Raw genomic sequence first — 11,610 nt, forward strand, 5'->3', positions numbered from 1 at the left:
GACTGGAAACAGAAGGGCTTCGCCAAGATTCATTTTGGCTTGTGGGTGGTTAGGGGCCTGGAGGCAGCAGTTCTCCATCATGCATCACCCTGAGTAGCTGCATCATGACTGACAGCAGCAGGGGAGGCTGGCTGGGGAAGAAGTTTTTCTAGTATTTTCACTATAGCTGCCTCGTAACATTCTTGAGCCCTTCCCTATGCTTCAAGGAGGTTTATGGGGCAGTTGGGATGCACCAAACTTCCACAGTGGCCATATGAAAATCCATATGCTGGATTTCATGAACCGATGCATTTATGAGAATGAGGACAATGGAAACCTTTTATGCTTTGGTCTACCAGCACATGACATCTAAGCTGTCCTAGCCACTACTTAACAAGGAGTTAGAAGTGAGTCAGGAAAAGAATGAGCTGGGAGTCATTAGGGGCTTTGTTCATCACTGTTTAAGCACAGAAGGAGAATGGCTTCAACTACTTAAGTATATGCATTGGTACCCTTTGAGAGACCTTTATGCTCGTTCAGGGGCAGTTGGTGAAAAGCAGTGTTTTACAGTACCCCAAATAATGCTAGATGCTGATATTTAGACACCTGCATTAGTCCCAGAATGTGTGATTCTTGCAGTTTTAGATATCTAAACTGAAGTGCCTCTGTGTGAGCTGGGTCCCTAGACTTGTGTAAACAAGTAGAGATGTGGTCAGTTGGTGGAGCCTGAAGAGCTGCTCAGTGGAGCATGTTCAGGTGTCTGATTTGGCTCCACTGAGTCAGGCTGCAATTTAGAGGTGTTTCTCAAATGTAGGCATTAAACTCAAACACATGCCTTAGTTAAGTCAACCCTAGTTTGATGGTGTGAGGTGCCTAAACCTACACACCTGTTCCTGACTGAAGGTTTGCTGCCATCTGTTAGTTGCCAGTCCATCAGCATTTGTATCTCCCATTTGTGTTGTGCCGTATCTACCAGCCCCATGTGGATGCCTTAAATATGCTGTGTATATATGTATTGTATATATACACAATACTTGCAGTGTCAGCTTTCCCACTGAGCTCTGGAGAGGTGGCTACTGGCAAGAATAGCCCTGCCTCCAGGTTCTCTTCCTGTGTTTCATGACTATGCCATGTTCAACCAGCTCCAAATCCAGTCGAGCCTCTGCACAGGAGTGGGTCTACCGTCTGAGCCAGTTCCTGCTGGTGTCTTGCTTTCCCATCTCCTGTTCAACAGTGATCTCCTGTTCAACAGTGATCTCCTGTTCCAGGTGGAGCAGATGCAAATGTGTTGTTGGAGGTGGGAGGGTTGAGTAAAGGCTGAGCTGATGAATGTCTGCAGTGTGCAGCCCTTCGGCAAGTACCCCAGCAATTTTGCCCAATTTGCTGATGGTCTGGGTGTGAAATCAGGTATAGGAGCTTTGTTTAACATGGACTCCGCTCTCACTTCTGGACAACCAGTGAAATGTGACTTTACATAAGGGATAGCATGGGTGAGGGGTTTAGTTTTCTTTCTTTTGGTGTTGAAACGTGTTCTGTACGCTCTTGTCTAATATTGTGGGATTTCTTGCAGAGTTGGCTAGACACTTTGGCACGCAGAGCGTGACAGCCCCTGACCAAGCCGGCCCAGCTGAGTACTATAAGCAGTAACACATCTCTCTCTGTAACCCGTCACTTGTTTGAATGCTACTGTGTATTATTGGATTGCATTTGAAAAGGTCTTGGCTGTCACAGGAATGAAGTGTGACCATTGGCCAGCCTTTGCTGAAGGCCGTATTATGCATATTGTCTTTCTAAAAACATCTCTGTAATATCAGGATTGGACCAGACCCCAATTCTGAGTCCATGACCTATTGCACATTTGCACATGGTGCTCAGCAGGACTCATGCAGCCAAATAATTAGGAACTGGATGGTCAGGAACTGGACTGGAGCCAGTCCTCTGCTGTCATGAGGCCATAATGTAGGCAGATGCCCTAATGGGCAGAGGGGGAAGATTTATTTTTTTGTTTTTTAAATACCATAGATCCCCAAAAGAAGGGCACTTTCAGTAGTACTTCGACAGGAAGAAGCTCTGTAAAACAAACTCTGGTCTAACTTGCTATTTTAAGGGGTGGTTATACCTTATGCATTTAAAGTCCAAATGTAACCTATTTTGGGGGAAGGGACAGGGAGGGAGGACTAGAACTATAAATATCTGTTTATAATCAGTGGACAAAATGCAGGTTATCTGTGACTGTCCAAATAATACGTCTGCTCTCATGTTGCCCATAGAGGAGTCCCAGGTATAAATCTCTCTCTGAAGAAGATGGGGGGGGGAAGGTGTCTGGGTTTTGTGTATTCACATCTTATTTTTTCAGAGAAAGGGAGGACACAGCGAAGAATGAGGAAGCCTTAGGCTTCATCCTACATGAAAATGTGCTTTATTAAACGTATGTGGCCAGCAAGCAATGAATCTTTTTGTTTTAAAAAATACATTCAGGCTTCTTCATTGCTAGCAGAAGAAAATTGACATGTCCTTTTGAACATGCTACCGCACTCTGGAATAGAATCCTGAACACAGGATGGAGAGGCAGAAGCTGTCTGGATGTTTTTAGAGCTGCTGGTTTTGGTGAAGGTGAATTTGAGCTGTGCTCCTGAGAACTATATATACATTTCAGCTACATGAAGCTCAGTCACGAAATGGGTGGGATGCTATACCTCGTCGCTACTGGTGGAAACAACACAGCTTAACCATGCTTCCACTGAACCTGTGCTGCTAATTGGGAGCTGTGTGAGTTTACAGTGGTATCCTATGTGATGTGGTATGGAGAAAGTTCCTACTTTCCATGCTCGTGTTCTGGAGCATGTGGCACCCCACATGTGTGTTTGTGTGTGTTACAGCAGCAGTCTCCCTCTTTTCTCCACTAAACCAACTTCTTCCATGGTTGTTACATCTTCTCTCCTTGTTCTTGCTAAAATAAATAAGTGCTAAAACATGTATTGATCTCTTAATTGCATCACAGCTTCCAACCCCTATCTACATAAATGAGTGCCAGCACCAGACAGCCTTTGTACGCCTTACTAGTATAATTAACGAGCCAATAAAGCATTATCCTAGCAGGTAAACATCATATTCTGTATTGTCATAACTGGGACCCTTCTGAAGCAAATATTTCTTGTAGTACGTGTTCTCTGTCCTCTTTCAACAGACAGTTTTTGTACTGCCATCAACTTTGTGTTCCAGGAGTGTCTTCTAGCATGTTTTGGTTTTTTTTCTTTCTCTGTATCTTGATGGTTTTCCTCCATAACTGATTTCATTTTTGGTCTGTGTGTGTCTGCAGGTCATCAAAGCTGGAGTGGAGACAACCTGTAAATGCCATGGCGTATCTGGATCCTGTACTGTTCGAACGTGCTGGAGGCAGCTCTCTCCGTTTCATGAAATAGGGAAGCAGCTGAAGCAGAAGTATGAGACATCGCTCAAAGTGGGCAGCACGACCAACGAGGCCACAGGAGAAGGAGACATCTCCCCACCCAAGAAGTCCATCCCTGGTCACAGTGATCAGATCCCAAGGACTACAGATCTTGTCTACATTGACGATTCCCCAAGTTTCTGCATGATGAGTAGATACTCACCTGGGACTTCGGGAAGGAAATGTTACAAAGACAAGAACTGTGACAGCATCTGCTGTGGGCGAGGGCACAATACACAGAGTCGGGTGGTCACCCGTCCATGCCAGTGCCAGGTCCGTTGGTGCTGCTATGTGGAATGCAAGCAATGCACCCAGAGAGAAGAGGTTTATACCTGCAAAGACTGACGTGTCTTCTGCTCGATGGCAACCCTTGGTGATGGGTGATGGTGATCTGTAAGAACTGCATATGGAGACAAACAGGGTTTGATTGACCTTCTGGGATCTGAAAGCTATGTTGAGACATAAGCACTTTGTAGGGTACAGGTGACCCAGATGTGTTGCTGTTTTGTTTTTGTTTTGTTTTGTTTTCCCATAGACTGAATTTTAATGAGGTCCAACTATGTGGAAATAAGTGCCTGTCACACTGGGGTTAGACACCAGTTGACCTTCACCTTAGTCTACGCAGTTTGATGGATCATTTATCCTTGGAACATATTGATCGTTCCACCAACCCTCCATGAACTCCTGGGCCTAGTATATTCTCTTTGTCATAAATAACCTATACTACTTTATTCCTGAAGCTTACCCAGCAGCTTAGAGAGATAAGCAGATAGGAAAGAAAGATCTGCTTCAAACATGATGGTACAGGAAGTGGTCATATATGTCCCCTTCTAAAACTGGAGAGATGTGTGTAGGGTAAGCAGAAGCAGGCCTGATGGCTCCTTTAAGGGAGTTTCTGCACGTTGAGCAAACGAGTCTCTGACAAAAAGACCCACTGGAAGGGTTAGCTTTTAATGACGGCTCCATATCCACATGCATTTATCACCAAATACAGCTCAAAAAATATTGGGTCCACCATATTGCAAACAGAAATATATCCAAGAAAGAGGTTGGGAAGACTGTAGAAAACCAGATGTGCCTGTTCCCTTCAGTCCAATCACGTGTTCTTTTTTTACAACTGGTTTCTTCAAATGCAGTTTCTTTAGCACTATTGTTATCCTTTTATTTTTATTTCTTTTTTTTTAACAAAACCACTAGATATTTTTTAAATTTTATTTTCACTTTGTGCATGATCTATTTTTCTGTCCTCTTTCCACCTCTTGTTGATCAAATTCACCCTGTGGTAACTGCTTCAGAAATCTGAACTGGAACTTACGAGTCTTATGCCAGCTGAATTTGGACATATATTTCTGAGTCGGACAAGAGAAATTCAAGTGCATCTTGGAACACAGTGCTGTCTTGCATTTTATAGCAGCCATTTTGGACTGGATCAGACCTCTGAAGGAGTTGACTTTTCTGTTACTAGGTCATCATTCCATTTACTCTAAACCATGGCAGTGGTACATGACGCAAGCTGTATGTAAGCCCTATGACCTTAAGATGTTTCTTTTTTTTCTTTTTTTTTTTTTTTTTTTAACCACTAGATTGAGGACTGTATTTAAAGAATACAACTGCTAAATGGTAACCAGCTCTTGGATTCTGAACAACCAATTGACACAAACTATCAAGTGGCCAGAGAAGCCACAGATTGACTGCAGTGGTAGATGGCTCTGATGCTGTGAAATAGATGGCAACATTCAGCATTTCTTCTTTTGTTTGAAGAGGATACTTACAATCCAGGACTTGATGCAACAATATTCTTCAGTCATATAAAAGTGGATTGGAAGCAGTCAGTGGATGCCTCAAAGAAGTTTTCTAAGGAGACGCTGGAGAGCAGAGGGCATTTTGTTTTATTTTTGGTAGCAATTTTTGACTGTTCAGTAGTAGCAATTTCAACCAGTTCTATGTAAACCATTGATCTGGTTCTCAAAAGAGGAAAGCTGACTGGAGTTTTTCGACTGGTAGTAAATGTTAGCCAAGCAGAAAGAGAGCAGTTTTCCAAGATGGACCATTGTATTGCAAGGTGGTTTTAATTTTCCTTTTTTTTTTCCTTTTTTTCTCCCAAAATAGTAGCCACTAATATTTAAGCTGTTCATGTGCATCTACTGGGAGGAGAAAAGATATTTTTAACAAATACCTGCAGTCCAGCTTGGCTTGTTGGCATGAGATCTTGAGGTGTGAGCATGGGGATGGGCAGGATGGTATTGTTAATAGCGCTAAGGTCCTGCAAAGTGAAGTTACTGTCTCTTTTTTTGCTGTTTGCTTATTTGCTGTACAATTCTGGAGGCTGGGGTAGTGCTGGAGAAGGAGGAACCCACATATGGTGTTTGTCCCTTCCACAGCAGCAAATGTGCAGCAGTGCATACAATGCAGGGAGTTTGCAAGAAGATCTCTCAGCTTCTGGGAGATGCACCGCTTTGAGAGTCACCCACAAGCAGTTTATCTAAACGGTTTAAAAAATAAACTGACTAGAAACCTATTATTCAATGTGTGTGTGTATATATATATATACACACATATGCCTTCACATAAATATATATATAAGTATTGAATGAACATTTATTTATTGTAAAGCCCTTCAGAAGGACCTAGTAAATGGTTTTAATGTGGTATTATGTTAAATTGTTTCTTCCCCTGTCTCTCACACATATGTGCAAAGTCACTGTTACATTTTCGTGTGTGTGATAGAATAGCTCTTCCCCTCCAAAGTAAGGCCAGATCCAAACTTGCTCAAGATGTGAGGATTTTTGGGTCTGAATTACTATTTCTGGCTCCACTCTTTAAAAAAAAAAAAAAAAAAGGTTCTTAATTAAAGAATCGACTGCAGCTTATGTGCATTATTATTGCTAATTATTGTTATATTTAAACCATGGGCCTCATTTTCCTTCTTTTCACTGGTGTCTCTGTCTCCATTGACCTCGCTGGAGTAACTCCACATTGCACTGGTGTGAGAGGAGAATGAGTCCCTAGATGTAGAAGAGAAGGCAGTGTGGGCATAAATATTGTTGTGGAGAAAATGCCTGGGTCAGATGGGATAGGGTAGCTTGGTGTTTTGGCAGTGGCGGGGGAGAGAGAGAGATGGGTGGACAATAAGGCAGACTGTCAAAGCTTGACTAGAGGAAGGCAGCAAAGAGTGAATGAACTACTGAGTGAAAGAGCTCTTCTGTGTATTATAACTCACGCACTGAAGCCTGGATGCTTTCTGTAAGTATTTAAAAAAAAAAAAAAAAAAAAGACAACAAAAAAACCCCACATGAAAAGCAAATTGTATTTATGTTAATGTGGATATATTACTTGCCTGTTATATATTGTAAATAGCAAGGTTTATTCTCCTGTGGTTAAAAAAAATATATAAATAACTAAATAGTAGCGAGGCACATGTGTTAAATGTATAGGCAGTGTATAAAATATACTAACACTCTGAAATCAGGAGAACTTGTCTTCTTGGCCTTTTGACCTAGGGTGGTAAAACATATGTGGGTTATTTTTCTTCTTCCCCCCACCATGTTATATGTGTGTTGGGTGTTGGGGGGTGTTTAGTTCCAGCATTTTCCAATGTTTGCCTTATCTTTGAAGAAAGAATGGGGGGAAAAGCCTCATTCTGGAAAAATCCAATGGAGCTTGAGTAGGATGAAACAAGTAGCAGCTGGTAGAAAAGATGTCAGACCCTCTCAAAATTCTCTCAGGTGCTTGACTTGGGTTTTCTGCTGGTGACAATGTGTGTTCAGATTGAACTAACCTATGGAGCAGGAGTTTCTGCTTGTGTTACTCCATATGTGAGTTCAGAAAACCCTAGACAACAGACCCTGAAGTCCTCTATAAAACATTGGGCAGTGTCCTGTGAACCGCTTTTTATTCCAGCTGCATGAAATTGGATTTTTCCAGAGAGGCTGATTCTACCACTACATCACTGGATCTCCAGTGCAATTCAATTTAATTGCTCATTTTTGTAAAACTACTACAAGAATGGATTTGGGTCCCTGATCTTTCACAGTGTCATTTGATATATAGATATAAAAAAAAAAAGTGCAAAGCAACTTTTTTCCTTTTTCTTACCCCCATAGAAACAGGTTTTTGCAGCAGATGTAACTGGAGAAGGACAGATGGGTGACTGGGGGATTCTCTGGTTTCCTATCCCCTTTCACCCGCTGTCTCCCAAAAGTGTCAGTGTTGGTTCTCCTAAGCTGATCCAGCAAAACTTGTGGGATCAGTTTTGGGGTGGGGGTGGGGGGGTGCAACCATTATTTATATAACTTTTTAATTAATTTTTTAAAAGAGAAGTTAGCTGATGGAAGAATATTTTTATTGAATAGTGCATTTAGTTATGTCAGAAATATAAAAAAATATATATAATATTTTTGTAAACAAGGCAAACTGAAAATGTTTGCTGTTTTATATTAGAATTTTCTATTAAAAGAAATAAAAACCCACACAAATAATTGTTGCACCCGTCATCTGTTTTTTAACAAGCTTCTGTTCTGTGTGACTGACTCATATATGCCGGATGTGGAGACATGCAAAACAAGTCCTAAACATTACGTTCTCATTGTTTTCCAGCTCTCAAAAGACTCCAGTTGGTGAATCAACTAAGGTTTAACAAAGGGGCACTTTTTTTTTTATTCTTAACACTAAAAATGAGTTATGAAGAATGAGTAGCTTGTAAATAAATACAAAAACCTACCCTGAAACTTCAAGCCCTTTTTAGTTATGCATCCTGGTTGTGAGATGGCTTGAAAGCCAAAACCTATTTATAATAACTAGATATTTGCTGTTGATCTCAGTTGTTCTGGGAAGAATGACTCTTAAAAAAGTTATTGTGGGGGGAAAAAACAAAAATCTGATACATGGGAAGGTTAAATGAAGAGGACCAAATCCCAGGCTTGACTTAATATAAGCAATTTTTATCTATTTGAATGGGGTGGTGTAAAACTTGGGAGCTGGGAACTTGGTCCGCTGTGGTTTAGGAAGCCTGTTGTTCACCTTGGGAAGCACCTTTGAGTTATGGACTGTCTGTTTTCAAAAGAGCTTTTGGAATTGAAGACCTGAGCAGGGGCAAGATAATTTCTGAGGAATTTTTGTGGTCAGCCAGCTTGTACACATCTGCCTTCCTTCAGCCCAGGTCTTGAATTTCTTTGTCAATCGTTTTTCAGCTGCCCTATTTTAGTGAGCATATATTAAGTTGGTTTGGCTGTGGTAGGGTTCGATGAGAACCCAGATGAAGGGACGGATTTCTCAAGGGTACTTTCATGGAGTAGATGCTGCTTAAGGTAATTTCCTGGTGGATTATAGTGCCTGTGAAAAATTCCTCAGTTGATGTTGCAGTAAAATTAGGTCTATTCTGTGCTCAATAAAACAGGTGCAGCAAAGCTCTCCATTCCCGGTTTATTTGGTTCTGCATGCACATCTGTTGGGTAGACTCTGGCTTCTATGGTCAGCTTGTCCTGATTTTCAGTTTTCAGAATGCTAACTAGGTGATGACTTTTGGAGAGCAACATTCTCCTGCAAGAGAAATAGTGCTTTTTATGACCATTACTGCTCATGTAACTTGAAGGATGCTCAATATGGCATAGGGTCAGGCCCATAGAAATCTGGCCATTGCTGAAGCAGTCAACCTGAGGGCCATAGATATTAGTGTTGAATAGTTTTCAGATCTATTTTTTGACTGATGAGCACTGGATTTGACCACGCTCTTTACAGGTTCCAGGAAAGAGAGTGTTTCTGCACAACAAAAAAAGGGAAATCTGCAGTACTTGTGAGTGGAGAGGAAAAGCAAATGGCTATTGCAAGCACAGTTTAGCTCTGGCATCAAGGTAGGCTTCCTGTAACTACATTTATTCATGTGCAGAGAGTGAGTAGGGTTTAAGTTAAGGCCATAAATGATTTAGACACATAAAATTCAGCAGGCTGTCTGAATAACACTGTTGCTGAATGTTTTCAGAAATGGGCAAAACCCTTCCCAGCAGCACTGGATAACAGGATTGATCAGGAAAGCTGGGAGAGGTGCTGACATGCTTGTTGTAGTGGGGCATTTGTAATGCTTCTGGAATTATCCCCCTTTAGATAAGGAGCCTCTAGAAGGTGTTTTGGACCAGTTGGATGTGCCAGTTTCTCACCACTGACAATGGAAGAGGATAAAAACATAGACACGCAGGTTAATAGATGTTTATAAATGTGGGGATGAATTCAGGACTAATCAATGTATGGATGGATATGTCAGCCAGCTCCCTTTGGGCACAGACCTATCTGAAAAAGCAATCACCAAATTAGCACAGGAATTTTACTCTGGTCAGCCCCAGTCCCTAAGAATGCCCTTTGAGGCCTGAATGTAAAGTCTAGGATTTGTTTTGCACACCTGAGATGGCATTTCCTTTTAAAGGGAGGTGGGAATACTAACATGAAGGATTAGTATTTTTCTTTTTTTTTTTGTTTGTTTGTTTGGTTGTTTTTTTCTTTTTTTTTTTTTTTTCTTTCCAATGTCTTATGGGAGCCTAAGTTATTTTTCTCTACCTCATATGTACAGCTTGTAGGTATAAATCTGATTCTGAGTGACTGTTGAGAATGTATTTAAGTTATTTAACATCTTTGTATAACAAAAAAGCCAGAACAAATGAAACAATAAATGTATTTTAAATTATACTTGACGTGTGCTCTTCTTTCTTTGCATCTTGAAGAACTTCTATGTTCAGTGGTTACGGAAGGCTCCTGTACTTCCTCAGCAGTAGTCTGGACCTCTGGTGCTGGAGCTAGCCTGTCTTTCCTCTGGGACTGGGGTGGGGGGAAGAAGGAGTAGGAGTGAGCGAGTGCCTGAGTGGTTCTTAGTTGCCGACTGGTCTTAAACCATGACACTAATGTAAGCCCCAAAGACTTTTGAGCAGTATAATATATATATATGTTAAATATAATGTTAAACAAGCTCAGGAGGCTGATGGACTCCATCAGCTTTTCATGGGGTTGCATTAGTCATCATTCTTTGCTGGAGAAGTCATGATACTTTGGCAAAATGTCACTGTCATGATGTGATTGCAAAGGTACTCCGATCAAGTAACTGGCTGGAGCTCAGAATAGGGAGGATGTGGCCAAATTTAGTCTGGCTGAATGACAACAATTAAAAAAATTGTCATTATCCTGGGCTACATGTCGTCATGCTTGATCAAATGTCTTTTTTTTCACAATGGTCCCCAGGAGATATTTACTATCTAAAATTCATTTCAGCTGAGTTTTAAATAACCAGAGAGTGTTGCTGTTCATCTTACAACTTAATAATGACTCAAACATGAGTGATTTGGGTTTGCAAAGCCTCTGAGAAATAACACGATGCCCCATATGTGGATGCATGCAATGAGGTGCTGCTTCTCAGGACCACAGTTGTGGGATGGTTCACAGACACTGCTCTTTCATGTGGATGAGCAGAAAGCTTAGAGATCAACCTGAGGTCCAACTGCTCAAGACGTTTAAAACAAAGAAAGAAGCCACCCCACTGAAACCCTAGCCCTGGAGCAGACTAAACTTGTGGCAGAGAAGACCTTATTGAGATAGCAGGTGGTGGACTATTAAGTGAGGGGCTGTTTAGATTAGTAGGCTACTCTCTTTTGAGGCAGGCAACCAGGCACAAGCATCCTGTCATCTCCCTCAGTGGACATGACGTTAACATAAAGCATCATCCTGGGGAAGGGTAAGAAAACTCACATGACCAATAATGGTAGTTCATCTGACAGAAAGTAACTTCCTACCCTGCACTAACTTACTGGCTTTCACGCCTATGTCCAGGTTCTCCTTCTCAATAGTTTGGCACCTTGTCAAGGCAGCAGGTCCAAATGATTCAAACAAGCTGCCAGCCAAGAAAAGTTGCTTGTCAGGCTGACTGGGCATGTGGTAGAAGAACCAAACTTCGAATGAGCTTTAGCCACAGTTGTCCTTTCAGTGTATACCTTTGGCAGACTTCTGTACATCCCAGGTTAGACTATTAAACAAGGGTTACTGTGTTTTTGATGGTGTGCTGGATGACTTTGAAAACTCTGGCTTTTGTCTCCAAAGTGCTTCACAAAGTCAGAGGTGGTTATCCAATTCTCTCCTTCCCATGCATGTAAAACTCTTGCATTTATTTTACCTTCTGATCTCATTTTCTGCTATGGCGCATGAATTGC

The 11,610-nt window shown here is 41.5% G+C and overlaps 1 protein-coding gene across 1 annotated transcript in view; it reads left to right on the forward strand.

Annotated features, from left to right (window-relative positions):
* The window catches only part of WNT9A (Wnt family member 9A), a 56,495-nt gene extending 46,393 nt beyond the window's left edge, over positions 1-10,102 (forward strand). Inside the window, exon 4 of the mRNA XM_065666961.1 lies at positions 3,299-10,102. Within this exon, the coding sequence (XP_065523033.1) occupies positions 3,299-3,772 (474 nt within the window). The 3' untranslated portion in view covers positions 3,773-10,102. The remainder of the gene's footprint in view (positions 1-3,298) is intronic.
* The last annotated feature ends 1,508 nt before the right edge of the window (positions 10,103-11,610 follow it).

The sequence above is a fragment of the Lathamus discolor genome, chromosome 2, assembly GCF_037157495.1.
Source record: "Lathamus discolor isolate bLatDis1 chromosome 2, bLatDis1.hap1, whole genome shotgun sequence".
In the NCBI taxonomy this organism is placed as follows: Eukaryota; Metazoa; Chordata; class Aves; order Psittaciformes; family Psittacidae; genus Lathamus; species Lathamus discolor.